The sequence below is a fragment of the Anarhichas minor genome, unplaced genomic scaffold (genome assembly GCF_050575085.1).
Source record: "Anarhichas minor isolate MPS153535 unplaced genomic scaffold, ASM5057508v1 ptg000021l, whole genome shotgun sequence".
Classification (NCBI taxonomy): domain Eukaryota; kingdom Metazoa; phylum Chordata; class Actinopteri; order Perciformes; family Anarhichadidae; genus Anarhichas; species Anarhichas minor.
In genome coordinates, this window is record NW_027466467.1 from 9818873 (window position 1) to 9836890 (window position 18018).

At 42.8% G+C, this 18018-nt stretch overlaps 3 protein-coding genes across 8 annotated transcripts in view; all 3 read right to left on the reverse strand.

The window, feature by feature from the left end:
* Window positions 1-8072, reverse strand: part of chchd6b (coiled-coil-helix-coiled-coil-helix domain containing 6b) — a 46103-nt gene extending 38031 nt beyond the window's left edge. The window contains exons 1-5 of one of the 5 annotated variants that reach the window (XM_076096231.1): window positions 7832-8069; window positions 7248-7303; window positions 7014-7095; window positions 6692-6746; window positions 5708-5864 (exon numbers count right to left, since the gene is read on the reverse strand). In XM_076096231.1, the coding sequence (XP_075952346.1) occupies window positions 5708-5864; window positions 6692-6746; window positions 7014-7071 (270 nt within the window). In that variant the 5' untranslated portion in view covers window positions 7072-7095; window positions 7248-7303; window positions 7832-8069. Of the gene's footprint in view, window positions 1-5707; window positions 5865-6691; window positions 6747-7013; window positions 7096-7192; window positions 7304-7831 lie in introns of all 5 variants that reach the window. The other 4 variants (XM_076096230.1, XM_076096228.1, XM_076096229.1 and 1 more) reach the window with 4 other exon arrangements.
* A 283-nt stretch (window positions 8073-8355) lies between these two features.
* Window positions 8356-14306, reverse strand: tpra1 (transmembrane protein, adipocyte asscociated 1). Its single transcript, XM_076096226.1, has 11 exons — window positions 14138-14306; window positions 13176-13359; window positions 12919-13051; window positions 12532-12618; window positions 11933-12005; window positions 11650-11729; window positions 11450-11560; window positions 11307-11367; window positions 11036-11138; window positions 10506-10586; window positions 8356-10409 (listed from the first exon to the last, which is right to left on the reverse strand). Exons 2-11 carry the CDS (start codon window positions 13346-13348, stop codon window positions 10139-10141), a joined length of 1173 nt encoding a protein of 390 aa, XP_075952341.1. The 5' UTR covers window positions 13349-13359; window positions 14138-14306; the 3' UTR covers window positions 8356-10138.
* Window positions 14307-14734: 428 nt separating this feature from the next.
* On the reverse strand, window positions 14735-18000 carry trim107 (tripartite motif containing 107). 2 transcript variants are annotated; one of them, XM_076096222.1, is made up of 2 exons: window positions 17825-18000; window positions 14735-16540 (listed from the first exon to the last, which is right to left on the reverse strand). In XM_076096222.1, exon 2 carries the CDS (start codon window positions 16527-16529, stop codon window positions 14961-14963), a length of 1569 nt encoding a protein of 522 aa, XP_075952337.1. In that variant the 5' UTR covers window positions 16530-16540; window positions 17825-18000; the 3' UTR covers window positions 14735-14960. The 2 variants fall into 2 exon arrangements, with proteins under 2 accessions (XP_075952337.1, XP_075952338.1); XM_076096223.1 differs by lacking the exon at window positions 17825-18000 and adding an exon at window positions 17281-17366.
* Window positions 18001-18018: the final 18 nt, after the last annotated feature.

Here is an 18018-nt window from a genome sequence, read left to right on the forward strand (position 1 = left end):
GAAACTGCACTGTGTGCTTATTCTTGCAAACAAATAACTACCGCGTGACAGACAGACGCTGAACAGATGCACAGCGGGCAGCTTATTGTTACATTTGCTACTGTGTGATTTGTACAATGATGTGCTATCATCTGCAGAAAAACAACGGATTCATGGTTCTCATTCCAGATTCATCTTGGGGTCAAGCGGGGGAAAACAAAAAAAACCCGTCCAGAGATTATTTTGGCACTGTGCTGAATAGAGTTAATGCAACATGTCCATCTGGTGCTAGAAAGAGAAGACGCACAGCAGCTGTGATGTGATGTGAAGTGACAGACTGATAGTTTAGTGAGGACAGAGGAGATGGTGGGTAGAAACGCTCTATTTATTATGTGTGATCATGTCTTTAAACGTGCCGCAGATTAAATAATATGTAATAATGGAAATAAAAGAAACACTCAATTAAAAATAAACATGTGTAAAGAAATCTTTAAAAGTTAGGGTATTAGATGAAACGGCAGCATTCAGATTTTAAAGCATAGAGTTATATTTCACCATTTACAAAGCAAGGAGGGCCTTCTGGTTAGCGAGAACATCTTGTAATTGAAAGGCTGAACATTCAGAGCAAAACTACACATTTCCGCCCTTGTTGAGTGTCTTTTCCTTGTGTTTCTACGCAACACTGTTAACATGTGGAATCAGCTGCTGCGGTCATTTTGCCATCTCAGGTCTGACTTCAATGAATGCTGGGCTTTTCACCCTGGTTTCCATCATCTTTTTTTTGGACAATGTCAAATGCTTCGCTCCAAGTCATCATTCATTCACACACACACACACCCACACCCACACACACACACTAAGTACAGGGACTGAGGGGTTGAAGAGAGAACGATATAAAAATGAGAGACAGAGGAGAAGGAATGAATGCTGGGAGCACATGTTGCTGTGCAGAGCATGCATCCATCCAGCGTTTTTAATCTCCTGGCAAACCCACACATGCTTCAACAATGCCATCTAGTGACTATTTACAGGGTTACATCCTGTGTCCTCATCACACAGTCACACACCTCCCCCATTCAAGCACTAGACAAACCAACCAATAGCTCAGAATATGCAGCCACAGGTAATATGTGGTCAAATGAGAAAGGGAACAAGGTGGGTCCAACTTGAAAGGAACTAAAACACCTCAACAAATCATACCATACTACTTCAAATTCCTACTAAATAAGCACAGCCTGACAGTGATGTTTACCAATATATAAAAAATATGAAAAAAAACAACCCGATTTGCTGTTCAGCTGCCTACTCGACACTCTGGCTAGTTTGTTAAAGGAAAGAGCTGGTGTGAGAAAACAGGAACACTGGGGGAGACCACACATTTCAGCTCAAACTTCTCACATCAAGATATCACTCTTTACACTTAAATAGAGGATTTCAATTCCTTTTTTACAGAAATTCATGGCTTCATTACAATCAAATCTTAGCTAAACTGATTTGGCTTTTTGCCACAGTTGCATTGTGGGAAATTTGAATCATGGGGAGCATATGTAATAATGTGAGTTTGTGTCAAGGAGTCGAGGAAATGTCCCTCCTGGGTTTGAATGGACCGGAGGAGACGAGGGAACAAAGACAAGGCGGTGTGACGCATGAAGAGAAACCTTTTTCCAACACTGAAATTAATATGAAGATTGCCTCCAGAGTTAATAAACGTCTGGGCCGAGTAGAACGGAATCGAGGTGAGGGGAATTAAGGTGACTTCCGCTGATGCAGAGACATTCAAAACCCAAATATGAAAGTAATACTGAAGCATGCACGCACGTCGACTAGACGACGAAACAAGATTTGTAACCGTCAGCTGTGTGAAGGACCGCTTGCATAAATCTGCAAAATGATCAACTGTGACTGTAGTTATTTGTCCTGCTTCACTCTTTTGTAAATATCTGATGCGTTTATATGAATCTGTGTCTTTTTAAGGTTAACTTTTTAATTTTGCCATTTACATTTCAACACATGGGACTTACTACTAAACTGGTCTGAAGTCAACTGTACCCTCTAATGTTGTCGTCCATCGCTGGTTTTACATTTCTTATAAACAGGAATGAAAGCGAGTGAACAGACAGGTTATAAACATTCACCTGCGACCCCCCCCCCAAGAGTAAAGTCTATTCTTCTCACCCACCTCGGAAGCTTCTGGAATTCAACAGCTTAAAGCAGATGCTTGCGTGTGAGATGCTCAGCACTGAATGCCTGCGCATACTAATAGCATTTTGTTTGCAGCACGAATGACACCTCTGAGGCGGAGAGAATAGTCGGTGGGGGGGGGGGGGGGGGGACACAAACACAGGAGGTGCTAATGAAAGAAAGGAGAGGTGCAGAGACGAGGTGTTACTGGAACGTGTCTTCACTCAAGGTGTAACTGTGGAAGGCCTGACTGTAGTCTCAAAACAGCATAAGATTACATGTGGAAGAAGCCGAGTCGTGAACACTTTTTAACAGCACTTTGGTAGGCTCTCTAGACAGCAGCGACCTCCAGCCACACGGCAGAGCTACAAGTGTGAGAGCGGAGAACAGCGGAACCGAGGGGAACCCAGTGAGACGTGTGTTCACCAAAGTTCTTGACGGAATCTAGTAAAACTTTGACTTTTAACTGTTAAAATAAAGGTGTTGTATGTGAGAGACGGATCCAGCGAGACCTAAGTTAGGCTTTAGCAGCAGCATTCTAACTGCTTTGTCTCTGCTTGAGTGCGTGTGTCACAAAGACGGAGGAAGATCTTCAGTTACCAAAAAGGCCGTTTATTACTCTTTTGTACTTTGTGTAACTCTGCTAGCGCATGCCCAGTAAATGGTCATATGATGTGCGTTTTCAGGCGTGGTATTATGGACAGAGATTATTTCTGGACCGGCAGTAAAACTAAAAGGTATTAGAGAGGATTAGTGGATGTGGCTTAACCAATCACTGTGGAGCATCAAAAAAGGAGGTTTTTCACCGCTTTTAGACTTTACGAACAACATCTTAGAGTAATGGTACATATTGGCACAAGTAGGTGTTACATACACTACGAGAAAAAAATGTGGCATAGAAAGAAGGATGTAAACACCATCAGATGCTACGACAGGAAAATACATTTTGTACCAAACTAAAATGTAAATAGCACAGTACAAAAGAAACTTAAAAATATACATACATACATACACACACACACACACATACATACACTCCTCTGATATACAATTCCACACAGAGCCTGTTTATTGCACAGGTATGCACAGATAGATACAGACGCAGATATATTCATACACATAAATAGTCCCAGCGGTGGCGGGTGGCACTGAGACAGGAGTAAATGGCTAATGTGAGTGTTTGTGACAGGCAGCCTGAGGCAGCGTGGGGAGCAGATCAGCTCTCTGACACCTCAACTCAACACTAACGCACAGCCTGCCTGCTGGGGGAAATAGGCTGGGGGGGAGGGGGGGCTCTCGCTATATATGTCTTTGTGTGTTGTGATGGCGTCACCGCAGTAGGAGTAGGTGGGAATGCATGACTGTGGGGGCTTCTTTTAGGCATCCAGCTGTGTTGTTACCAGTGGATGCAAGGTCGATGAAAAATGCAGAGGTGAGGGAAGCCCACCTGCTAAGCAGAGAGACGTGACAGTGGCGGAGCTTTGAAAACCGATTCCCCGATAGTGTTGAAGCAATGCAACAAAAATATAAATCATTTTTCTTTTTAATCTTGGGAGTGAATTACGTCTGGTTCCTGGGTGGTTAAAGGTGCAATATACTATTTGCTAATATGTAAAGATATAGTGGAATAATATAATGTATATTTCGTGCATGTGAGCGCTCCCTAATAAAGCTCACAGCCGCCACTCAGCACTGCATTTATACAGTGGTTACAGCTGATAGCGCCATCCCAATCGACTGCGTCGTCGCTGAAGCGTAGCGCCCACCCTCTGGGTACCCCTGAGGAAAACAGCTCCGTCAGCACTTTTGCCATAGTTTGCACCGCTAGCACCGTTCGCACTGTTAACTGCGAGCCCGCCGGCTTGGCCCATATTGAGGGCTGTATAAAGCACCTCTAAGTATTTGTCATAGTCTAGACTGCGAGGACATCAAGCTGGAAACAATGACGTGAGATCCAATCACAAATGGTCACTCAGTCTATGGTGGACTGATGCACTAATAACACATGCAAATGGAAGATATGAACAGGGTCAACAAAAAGATGCTCCCACCTCTCAAACACAACCATCACCAAGGACAAAGTTGGGTCACTACCTATTCTCTACTCTGTACAACCAATAAACCCCCCCCCCCCCCCCACACACACACACACACACACACTGGATGTATTGACTTGTCAAGTCAGGAAAAAGAAGAAAACAAAGCTGTGAGTTAAGAGTGTTCAGTTTCACATTGTGATGCAACATCATTAAATTGAGCCCGTATCAGTGTGAGCTAAGCCAGCGGCTTCAGTCAGTATTCAGCGCAGCTCGCCGGCACAACAAAAAAAGATGCTGCAGGACAAATTAATTAGAGAGGAGAGACAGAGTTGAAGAAAATCCAGAGTGTTCAATGCCATCGCTTTATCTGAATGTAAACATAAAACGCACACTAAGGTTTCTTCTTTACGCGGCGCTTTGGAAACCAGACTACTGCTGCGAGGCGGGGGGGGAGGGGGATTCAGATGACAGAAATGCATCTGAACTATGTGACTGCGACGGGTATAAGTGTTAACATTCATAGCAGAAGTCATCGTTCATCATCCTATAGTGAATACTGTTATTGTTAATATATAGATTGTTGAAATGGATGATCATAGTTTTAACCAACAGGCTACAAGGACCATCACATGTCCCTGCTCTGATAAAGTACAGGTTTTTGTTGATGATAAAGTATTGTTATATATCCTATATTTTAGTTAAAATACCTTGTCATCAATAGAACATAGTCATATCTTATGTTTGTGTTCTCTATAATATGACAGTTTAACATTATTTAGGTGGAGGCTTCCAATAAGCCCGGTGGGTTTCCTGCACTGTCGTATTATTTATCTCTGTTATGTTTGTGTATTTTCTAAATTGTGCAAATAAACTAAACAGATACTAGTACATCTCTTATTTATATTGCTCCCACACCTCACACATTGACCTCTTCAGTGCAGAGATTCATCGAGGGTAGTCGGAAACTAAAGTACTGCAACAGCTGTGAAAACTGATTATAGAAACTGAATTAAAGTAGCAACATTTTCACATTTTTCTTTGAACAATGACAAATAAGATGCATAATTTCAGAGGTGCCATTAACAGTCTTAACAGTAGAGGGTGCTGTTGAGTTCTACAAAGGCTTTCTGGAGGAAACATACCGCTCCTGCTAAATAATGATTATGGATAAATGTGTAATTAAGTCATATTCTGAATTTAAAACATTGCGTCTTTGGCTTAACAGCATTATTTTACTAAGAGAGGTTTGTTGAAAATGAAGGTTAAATGTACACATCTTTGCTAAAAATAATCAATGGGCTCCTTTGGTGTCTTTGTCTGTTGCAGCTTCAGAGGACACACTTACAAAACGAGGGAAAGGACGAAAGTAAATAATAATAATAACTGTCAAGATAAAATAGATTGAATAAAAGGTGTAAGGAACTCCTTGTTTAGGGCACATGGTCACATGGTGACAGCTGCTGTGTAACACAGACGGTCACGCCATAGACCCAGAAAGCAGCACTAACCAGTGTCTTTGCCCTTTCCTGCTCTTCGTGGGCTTTTCCTTTCTCCATGAGGAGGGCGGGGCTCAGCTCGTCCGGGCCCTTGGGTGCTGCCGTCTCTCTCTCCTTCTGGGCCAGTCTGGCTAACTGCTCCTGCACCAGAGCCTGCTGACGCTCGAAGCTGAGTTAGGGGAAGATAAGCACTGTTTTTTTTAACCTTCATTCATCCAGTGAAAGTCTGCTAAACATGCACGTTGTTGTTCACACAAAGAGCTACTTAGCGAGGTAGCACTAGATATTAGCTTCTGTTGATCAACAAAGATACCAACATTTTGGTAAAAAAGCCAATAAAACATAAAATCATAGACTAATTATAGCATTCAGGAATTGTTGGGTGGAATCCAATTAATGTCTAACATTAATATCAAATTAGGTAAGGGTTTATCGTGAAACATAATAGTATAGTATTGAATCACACTACAAATACACGTGAGAACAAATACCAGTTGCACAAAAACCTAGTGCAGGGATATTGTACTATGTCTAAAACATTTTTAGTGACAGAGGCTAAGAGTTGTTGGACTTGCTAACAAGTAAATCTATAGAGGTGCAGGATAGTATATGAGCATTCCAGCAGCATAGCCACACGCCCGCTGTACACACAGAGTCATTTAGCACAGGCAGTGTTGTTGACAGCTCACTCGGCATGCGTGTGTTCTCCATAAACATTGCACGTTAGCTTCAAGTGTCTGCTATTTCACACATCCGTCAACTTCATTGGCCTTTAGCTGCCTGCGTCAACAGAGAGGGCCCTAAATGTATTATGGGATAGGATCAAATATTCTGCACAAGTTTGCAATAATCAATTGACATCTGAAGGGGGGCATCTAATTCCAAGTTAGCCAATACCAATGTATAAGTTCCATGCAGAGTTATAGCAGGTCTTTCACCAAATATGGCAGGAGAAAAACAAAAAGGGACAGCGACCGTGACATTACGAGAACCTACTTTCTGCGGATTTCCTCCTGGACTTCTGTAGTGGAGGGTCCTGTTGGTTTTAGACCTGAAAATAAAACGGTAACAGTTGCTTGAGCAACACGGTGGGACAGCTCCAAACGCAGACTCTCTGAAACCAAGTATAAATACCCAAATATATGTAAGTTACTAAAATCACACAGTTTAGGTTTACTGTATGAAGTCACACAGCCATAAAATTGACCTTTATTGACGCTGTTCTGTATTCGTCAGTCACTGTGCGAGGTTTGCTGACACAGTGGGTCTCCAAGTGGGCGCTCTGTGAGAGAGGTAAAGGTCTTGGACTGGGACTTACTTGGTGGTGGTTTGGCGCCGTCAGACCCCTGAGACTCCCTCATCTGAGACTCCCTCATCCGCCGGAGCACATCCTCTGAGAGCTGGACAGGAATGTGAGAGTTAACAAATGTGCACATAAATATACACACACACAAGCCCCTTTGGTGTCTTTGAAAGCATCATATTAAAGGCTCACACCTTTAGGAGTCCACCACCTAGCCTGCTCAAATGCCCTTGAATTGCTCTTGCTCACTTGACATGCTCCAGATGTGCTGCTGTACAGCTGTGGCTCTCCTCTCTCTGACCCTCCTGAATAATGAGACAGCGAGTAGCGAACTGCCGTTTGAAGGTTCACCAGCGAAATACAATTGCAAACTATGCTTAAATCTCTACATGTAAGGTTACAGTTCAATAACGTAACTGTAAATCTACGCTACTCTAGTGAACGTTGTTGACGTCAATTAGCTAATCTAGCGTTAGCTGACACTTATGCTCATGAAGATATGTCAGCAAGTTAAAGTTGCACTGCGTCATAGCTGCGTTAATGTCTACTGTAATGATATTTTACTACAAGCTACACACGTCGTAACTCGAGCTGTTATAAAGGTAACTTAGCTAGCGTTAGCTGACTAAAGCAGTGAGTAACGGTAACGCTATCGCAGCATAACGGACAGAGGGTATGACCCGGGTTCATTTGAGGACATGGGACCTGTCAGTGAACCTCAGACCCGTGCGTTACTATCTAACCGCCATTACCCGACATACCCGATATCATAACCAACTCAAACTTTGGCTCTGAATTTTACCAATAAGAGGAAAACGTTTCATTACATCTACCTTCACCCCTTCAATTACTGTGACCTTCTCGTTCTCGTCCAGTCCGAATGACACTTTCCTCGACGTGCTGCCGTTACCTCCCATTTTCACCAGCGGTCCGTTGACACCTGGTTGATAAAAAATAATAAAAACCTTGCCGGGTGACGGGACGGAGACATAAGTGAGAGAGCGAGAGAGAGAGAGAGCGGCTGGAATCGCCGCCACAGCGACCGGGTGGTTGAAATAAGCCAATAAAGGTCAAACTGGCGCTACAGTATCCTCTTGTCTCATTGGTCGGATACAATAATTCGGAGTCATGACTCAAGAGTCGCGTGAATTAAAAGGGTCGATGGGAAGTGTAGTTGAAGAAGTCGGATTTATGTGAGACGTTTAAAGACAAACACAACATCAGGAAACCACAGTCTACCAAGGAAACAGAACAAACGCACACACAGTAGGAGTCACGAGTCCTGAAAATGAAAGTATTGAATTACCAAGCAGCCAGTGAGTGGTGTCTTGTTCAATCCCAACAAACAAACAAAACGAAAGAGTCCACGGTTTATTCTGTAGGTCACGGAATGCTCAATACATTGCATTAATAAGGGCTGAATATTATACAATCAATGCACTTAAAAAGGCAAAATTTACACATCATTTGCAAAATGATTTAAACACCAAAAATCAACCAAGAGAGAGGACTTCCATAATAATTGCACCTTTCCAACCCATGTCACGAATCAGCGAACCGATTCCCTAAACACAACTCTAACTCTTAAGTTACACACAGCAGTAATCACCGGCACTCAAATTGGAATATATAATATTTCTAAGAGTCAAGGCAAGTACTGTAATTTCTTGGTTATACGCCACTTCTTTACAGCATTGTTGCTTTTAAAATGATGGAAAGAAATAAATGCATCTCTGTGTTTTCTGCATCCAGGTCCCCACTATCCATGAATACTGCGAGCTTAAATACAGTAGTCCATTCATACCAAACATATAGCATTTTCAGGGGGAAACTCAAACATCAAACTTCCTTGGTAGGAATAAGTAAATGTAATGTGTGGTGGTTTAGAACGACTAAAGTATGATATTGTAGTAATACCAAGAGATGTGAAATAACTGATTTAATGGGCTGAACAAAGAAGCATATTTGCAATATGTGGATAATTTGTTGTGCCACAGTCCAGTAGTTTTCTCTTGACATCGTCTTATAATGACCCGTATCGAACATACCGGTGGCCTGAGCCTCTCTCAATATGTAGTTAAGATCTATAGAATTACACTGCATCAATACCATCATTTGATACCATCAAATTTATCGATATTGTTTATAGTCTAATTTGAGCACTTCTAATAAACAGTCTGGAAAATACAACCGCAGGAGCAATAGATATTGGCATAAAACTAAAAGCTTTGTATCAGCAAGCAGACATGCACCAGATCTGCCGATATGGAATGAGGGCACGTCTAAGGTCTGTTGTTCAAATCACACATGTAATAAGTCCTTCTAAATGACCGTGAAGCTAACAAATGTGCTTTCAGTAGCAGGAATTATTAATCTGGTATAAGACATTAAAGCAAAAAGTCCAGAATGAATTAAAGAGGAGAGAAATGACAGATGATTCCTGGTAGAGAGCGTTACAGATGGTTTGTGATACGCGTCAATGCCCTGCTTGTATTTAGGCATTAATGATCTTATCATATTGCAGTGACACACATCACACTTATGTTCCTATTTCATAAGACGGTACACCACTCAAAAGGAACTAGCTGTAGCCAGTTGAGTCACACATCTAACAGAAGGCAGCAGACAAAGTGAGTTTCGATGCCGTTACTCAAAGCTTCTAGGAATGTACAGATGTTGAGTTGCCAACAAAAGAATGTTAGATTTTAAAGACTCGGGTACTTAAAATGGGGTTAAAACTCAATTATTGGGGGATTGAGCAGCCGACGCTCGAAGTCTGGAATGAGAGAAAATGTGCTGAGTCAGTAAGCTCCACACATTCAAGGGTGCGTTGAACAGAATCCACACGGTGCCACAATCAGGGACAGGACTCCTCTAGTGTGGCGCTACAGCAGCAGTACACTCTGGCAACAGTGTTACAAAAGCAGTAAACCACAGTCCTCCAGATCATATGCTAGAAAAGCTATCTCCTTTAAGTGTCCACTTGTTAACTTATCCCGGCGTTAAAGCAAGACCAAGATTACCCGTTCTTGGTGTTCCGACTACTTTGTTCTGCATTTTTTATTTTTTTTTGGCCAGCCTGCATTACACAAACATCTGAGTCCAGCTGTATGACCACCTCTGTTCCTCTGTTCTGCTCTTCATGCGTTCACAGGTCTCCAGCGGTCCGCTTCCATGCTGTTAATGCTGCTGGACCCATAGGGTCCGGAGGCTACGTCATCTAGGTCCGCTCCAACTATACGGGTGCTGCTGGGACCAGAGCCGTCGATCTGGGTGGAGGAGTAGAACAGGCCCTGGTCGGTCAGCTCCTTGCGACCAAGAGACGTGGCGACGGTCGGGGGAAGGTGGACGTCACTCTCGTCCGGCTCGTCCACCTGCGACTTGTAAGAGAACAGGATCTTGGGCTCTGACCTGTGGAAAAGGAAGAAAGTGGTGAAATAAGGAAGAAACAAGGGCAACTGTCAACTATGAAGTAGTCTGTTATGCGACACGATTCCTTGTACAAACCCAAAGAAGCCCTTGAGGAATGTGACATAAATGAGCGGCGCAAAGGCGGAGAAGTACAGGAAGGTGGTGACATCCACGCAGCTGTTTCAGAAAGACACAAAAATAGACGGGTTTCACACGGTGTGAACAAGCTCATTAAAAGCTAAAAGACATAAGGACACGATCAGCTTCAGTAGATACAGAAAGCTCAACCAAAAGGTTTCTGCCAGAAGGAAAGTTCAATCCAAAAGCAGAACATCTGTTATGTTCTCATACCCCACCCCACCCCCCTCCCCTAAACTTCACTGAACCTCACAGGACTCAGCAAAACAGTCCATCATCCCCCCCCCCCGTTACTTCTCAGACAACAATCTCAACTATAAGAAGGTTTAAAAACAAATCACTCAGCTCCATAGCCACGACATTTTTCTAAAAAGCACATGCCGCATAAATCCCACCCTTTATAGCCATCGATTCAACTTATCATTTTCTTCCTAAAATACTCCCACGTGTGGATTTGTTGGTATAACACTAAAGAGGATGGTACTGACCAGAGTCCCTCTGTGATTCCAGCACATAGCAGAGCACTGCCCAGGCCCTGCACCAGGTTCAGTAAAGACAGGATGGCAGCGTACACATAGAAACTCCTCTTAGCTGGACAAAGGGAGTAAAACAAAGATTAATGGGCAACAGAGGACAAATTCCTTCAATTAGATGTCATCATGCAGTCATATATTTACATGGGTTACATGATACATAATGCAAATCTTTTAACCTCAAATCTAATTTCTCATCTCTACTGCATCGAAATGCGTAACTTACATGGAAGAGATATCCTCTCCCTGACTGGAGTTTTAGGCAAGATCACGATCAAAGAGTACACCTATGAAAAAAGGATTACATCATCAATCTATAGTTAGACATCAGTTATGAGTTTTATTTTTATGATGTTACAGGTTACTGACCAGGAAGAAGAAGCAGGAGCTGGCCAACCAGAAGTGGCGTCCTCCGTGACCGTAGATGTTGAAGTCCTCAGCAGACAGGTGACTGTCTGGATACAGGATCTCTAGTGTGCCCTAGAACAATATATATAATTTATTGTCCATTGAATTCAGAATGACAACTTACCAAAAAGGTCCTGCCTCCTCCCACCATCCGTCATTACCTGTGTGATGGAGTAGCCCAGAGCCAGCACAGCAGTGATAGCCAGCACTCGCTTTATACTAGAATTGCTCTCCAGGTGACCTGATAAATGAATAAAGAAACAGGCTTAACAGAAACAAAAACTACACAGGCATTCAGTTATATTCATAACTAGATTCAGGGCTGAAAAGGGGGCATTATTAACCAAACATTTGAAATAGATCCATCATGTGAAAAGAGACAGAAACACCACACTGGGTCAAATATACAGTAAATGAGAACTGAAACCAGCAGAGCGAACGAACCGAAAGCCAGTCCCAGGATGATGACACTGAGCTCAATCCCCAGCAGGAAGAAGCGGGTGATTTCCCACAGCACCTGAAGAGACAACAGGCATAATGAGGATCCACTGTGGCAGAGCAACACGTGATGACCTGAAACATACGTCAGGTCACAATATATCATCATGTGTATGTCTTTCTTCAACAGTGCAGTGTGCTAGGGGAGCAGTTCATCCCTCTGAACTCCGTAGGGATCGGTCTGGTATTTGAGGAATATCAGCCATGCCTTTCCCTTCGGACATGAAAGCCAAACAAAGTCATGCTGAAGCTCATATTAGCCCCTCTGGGTATTCAATAAAGGAGGAGATGGTGACAGCTACTTCAGTTTGGTATAAGTATTTACGCTACAAAGCTGAAATCTGTCATTTACTACCAGTGAATTAAAAAAACTCCCAAGAAACCCACACTTGGGGGGGAAAAAAAAACCTTTGGAAAGTTTATATGTTTCCAGTAAAATAAAGTGAAGAGTAAATCTGAAAAATAAAGACATGCCTTACATATGTACTGTTTACATCCTGCCCACATTGTAACATTTTATATTTATGTTTAATTTGCTTCCTTACTTTGTCTATGATGGTTGCAGCACTGGACGCACTGACAGTCATGGACACGACGGCCCGGGTGATTCCAACCGCCGCTACAACGAACACCTGACAAATACAGTTTATAAAAAAATATATATGTTAGATTATATAAAAGAATCGGTCTTCTCAGGCCAATAAAAACATGTCCTGGAGTAGAATTAGAGGAAAAGTATAGCCTATAGCAACAATGCAAGGTATCAACAGGTGCACTGTCCCTTCAGACTTTTTGGGTATCAATTCAACACTGCAGCCATCTTACATTATGGGCTGAAATACTCTTATGAATAGAGTTCACAGTGTGGCACAATGCCACGCTCAAAATAACGACTATGGTGACTATTGGTGTTTCTGTAGCTTGTGTCATACCAGCAAGTAAAAGGTGACGAAGATGGGGCTGGAGGTGAGTCTAATCTTTGCCCGGGCTGAGGGCAGCTTCCACATCAGGAACACGAAGAAGGCCACATTCGGCACGAGCAGTAAGATGTCCCAGAAGCGCACCCTGAGACGGAGAGATAAACGTGAGGGGAGATGAATACAGAACTTTCTGAAAAAATGTTGTTTCAAGTACAGTAGTTCATTTTGTATTTATTGCAATGCCACACTTCAAAAGGTTTCAACTTTACCTGGAGTCTCCAACGTCCTCGTACAAAACTTGTAGACATTTGTGAGGCTTTGAGATGTTGGCCTCAGCATCAGGTTGCCATGTTGGGAATGTTGACGTGTTCTCCAATGGTGCAGGTGCAATACTGCCATTGTATAACGCAAACCTAACCACAGCAGTCACTGTGGCTAGCATGGTGTCGGACCCTAAAGGAGGGGGAACAAATAAAAAGGTCTTAGTTACGGGAAGGTCCTCTGACTACATACAAGGATGTTGAATCCTCTTATCATATATCATAGTTAAATATGAGCAAGAGTTAGTAAAACACTTGAGAAATTCAAACGTATGTTGCTTCCGCTAGCGTTACAGATGGTGTACAACTGTCACAGCTTTCTACACTTTAAGATACACATAATGTAGCTAGCTAGCTAGATAGACTGTTTTGTCAGCCATATAGTTATGTGTGGTGTTACATTTAAAGTTCGAAACGATAGAAATAAACTAACCCTGTTAGCGTTAACAATAGGAGAATTAACATGAAACTAACGTTACCTAACTGGGCTATAGTAAACAACATAAAATGACAAGAGGTCTCAACTCAAGACGGCTCTCGCTGGAGTTAGTTTGTGGTGGTAACGGGTTAAGTTAATCTAGTTAATCATAACATAGCCTCACCTATCTACCCATCAAGTCACATTTATCAGAATACTGTCAGTTAGCGAAGGGGATTTCAGACGTTGGCTAACGCTAACCTTGCTAACGCTAACTGCTGTCGGAGGATGGGTTGTTTTGTGAATTAAAACAATACCTCTCCGAGCTTCCGTAACAGACAAATACAGTAAATTTAACAGTACATGTGTGGAAAGATACCACTGTTTATAAAAGCTAACGTTAGCATCAAAACAAACGTGATACTAGTGCAAGTGCGATGACGCCGACCCAACGTAACGACAGCTTCAACTGGTTAAAAACAAAATATCTTACCGATTCAGTGGTACAAGTGCTGTGAAATGTTTTTAGAAATAATATGACTTCAGTAGATGCGTTACACGCCGTCATACACGCTGTAATCGATCAATAAACTGATCACCGATACGGGACATAGCTGTACTGGGGATAGTTTCCTTAACAAAAATCTCCCCAGTGAGGTCAGCTGACACTCTCACCAAACAAGCAGGGGAAGTCTCGCGAGATCACATTGTGATGTGGTTTATTGCTCTTTTCTTTTTCTTCTATTTTTCAAGTCAAGGGAAGTAAAATACACGACTAGAGATTGTCATCTGCTTTGGATGTAATAATATGAATATGATGAATTACATTATTAAGCTTGGAATAGAATAGGGTTTTTTCATTGAGGACATTTGGACATGTCACAGTAGGAAAAGAGCAAGTGCAAATAATGAAATTAATGGTGGCTGAATTCCATTTAGCTGCCTTCATTTCGGCAAACCTATGCTTTAGTCTGCTGTGAAAAAGGCCCAGTGTGTAAAGAGTTGATTAGATAGAAATAGAAAAACATAAAAACACAATATCTGGCACATCATTTTGAAAACTACGTTTCAGGCACACTGCAACAAGTAATTCAGTCACATTTATGTTTATTATTCCTATGTAGACTTGAGAAGCAGTCATATATTACCACACAAAGCATCCAAAATAATAGGCTGAAGTAAGTGGGTGATCAGTGTCTTCTATCAAGACACAACGAAAGACGTTAAATTATCATACAAAGTCTCAAAAATTATTACTTTTCTCTGTCTGCATCACATTTGCTAAGGATATATAGTTCATAGAAATACAGTTATGATTATGAATAAACAGTGACACGGCCTTTAGGGTCCCCTGACATCATCCTGTAGGCCAGGTGCACTGGTTCAGTCAGGTTAGCCTTAAATGTGTACACATGAATCTTTCCGCTGCTGGGGCTCACGTTGTAGAAGCTCAGCCTGTGGGTCTTGAAACTCAGTCTGATCTCCAGCCTGCGTGACACGGTGGTCCTCTTCAGCGGCACATCATGACCCCGCTCGAAGGCTGTCAGCAAGTTGTTGAACCACATCAGACACCAGGAGTATCGGCTGCTTTCCAGAGCGGAGGGCAACCCGCTGCGTGCTAGCTTCCCGCTGTAGCACACACCAAAGATCCACGGAGAACCATCGAGCTCCACATCCCAGCAATGATCGCCTTCATGGAAGCTCTGGGTGCTGAGGACCTGGAGGAAGTTGGTGAACCTCTGAGGAGAGGATGGGTAGGGCTGTTTGGCAGTGCTGAACGTCACCGTCTTCAAGTCCCCTGAGAGGACGAGGTTGGGGTGGGCCGTTTCTGGGTCAAAAGTCACCTCTGAAGGGTTGAGGGTGTTTCGAAGGGAGCGCTGAATCTCTCCAGATCTTTCCCTGAACGCAGCGTTCATTTCCTCCAGCTTGGGACAGGCGCGCGCAGAGTTGACTTTTGATTCGACGTGGTCGTCCTCTTCGCCCACGGGCCTGGCCATTAACTCCACAATGTGTGGTTGTAGAGTCCGAAGCTCGTCACTGAATGCAGCCTCGTCGTCCTCAGTCAGAAGGGACTCCGCTCTGAGCATGGCTTGCCTCAGCTGCTTTGTCAGCTCAGACGCTTGACCGATTCGACCGCCCACGCTGGCCTCGCCTGGACCGAGCTCTTCCTCAACAAGCTGCATCACCTGCGCGGTGTAGCTCTGCGACAACTCGGTTATCTGCCCTAAAAGTCTGCGCGCTTTCTCTCTCAGCTGACCATTAGCAGTGGTCACCTCCAACTCCCGTTCCTTCTCCTTACTCAGCACACTCTCTGCCATCTCCAATTTGAGGCTCAACTCTGTGACTTGAGACGCCATTCTAAATTTAGGTTCATCCATTTCCATCTTGCCTTTGCCGCTGCCTCGTTCTTGAGCCAAAGAAAAGGAGTGCTCTGTGGATCCAGACCCAGTTTGAACGCCGTGCTTTCCCGTACGCACCGAGCTCTCCTCTCGGCTCGGTCCAGCTGTTGCTGTGTGTTGGTGGTGTTTTGCGTTTGACTCTTCTGTAACGGAGCTGTCGGCACTCTTGATCGTTACATGGCCCACACCAGGAAGGTTGCCAGTGGAATTGATTTTACCAGCAGTGGCTTTGTAGGTCTCTATCATGCTGCACATTTTGAGGCTTTTCACAAGGGCTTCGGTGCCCTGGTACTCTGCCTGGCACTCAGGGCAGCTGTGTTGGTCAAGGCCTTCTCCCATGGTGTGAAGGCAGGCAAAGCAATAGATGTGACCACACGGAAGATAAGCTGGCTCAGAGAAGAGCTGCAGGCAGATGGGGCACGTGAGCTCTAAAGCTTCTGGATGATCCATTTTTGAAAACTTTGCGTCAGTCTCACTCACAGACATGGTGACAGGCCCTAGAAAAACAAACATAACTCAGAGTCAGACCTCAGAGAAAAGTATAGTTTATAAGATAAACTTGGCTGAATTATTTAACTTTGTTTAAGTGTGAACTTTCTACGTTATCGAGTTGATACGTAGAAAGTTGATTCAAGGTTCAAAAAGGAAGGAAGTTGAGATTAGATAAGAAAGTGCTTTTTAGAATCCTGCTGAACAGTTTATACTTTGAGATGCTTTTTATTTTTGCACCGTAGAATTATGAGAATGTATAAGCTGCAAGTCAATCTGTAAGTGTTACATTTAATGGAAGGAAACTTGATATTTTGTTGTGTTTTTATTTATTTTTTCTGAGACGCTTATTATGTTTCACATTTGAAAAGCTGTCAATAATGTCTTACTTATTTTTAAAGAAAGTATTTACCATTTGAAAATAATTTAAGGTAAAAAATTATAAACATATCTGGGTCATAGCCAGTTTAGTAATGAGTCCCCTCTCACTAAGAAAGTTATAAATAAACACCAAATATATTAAATTTGATTATCTTGCATTCATTTATATATATGCCAATTTATGTTCTGTTAATTTTATACCCAAACATGGATATCTAAAAAGAAAAATGAGTTGGCCTAAAAGTAATCCAACGCAAACATTCTGAGTCATAAAATATATGTGTATAGTGCATAAATAAGTGTATAAAGTATTCACCAAGTGTTAACTGAATATAAACTGCTATAAACAACAATACTGAGACCATACCTTATCTTTCTTGCAGGTGTAAAAAACACTGAGGAAGTTACCAATGCGTCCCCAGCATGACTCAGCACAGCACAAGCAACCCAGTCCACGCATGCAAGTATAATCACAGACCAAACCGGACACAAGCTGGACCAAGGTTTCATCGAGGAATGTCTAAATGTGTCTATTGGCCATGAATGTTTAATAAGGAGATGTAACAACGTAGCTCACACTGTCGTCTGTTTAACTTTGGGTGTTCTGGTCAATGCGAGACTAACTCGTTGGGTTAGTTTCGATTTCCTGCGAACAGGACCTCCATGCGGCCAAATCACTATCAAATCACGTTTCGATTCCTCCATGTTTAATCACACTTACTGCACACTGGCAGACTTATTCCGCTGCAGGGTATATATCTTTGATTCCAATTAATTTGGCTCTGCTTCCTCACGAAATAATTAGGTCGATATAATTATTAATACGCTCAAGTTAATTCTGAACTAATAACTATCCTAAATATGGATTATTCGTCGCTAAAAGTAAAAAGCAAGTGTAAAAAGAGTCTTACCTATTACTGCACCGTGTCGCGTCGGGGCTTCCTGTTCAGATAAGAGTCAATAAAACGCACGAACGCGGTGACCAGCCGTCAAATCCGCCTTCCAGCAACACTCCATGTCCCATTGGAGCTCAATGAGGTCATCCATCTTCAGCATGTTTCAGCCCGACTTCACGTGTGCCAAACCTTTACCCCCTACTGTCTAA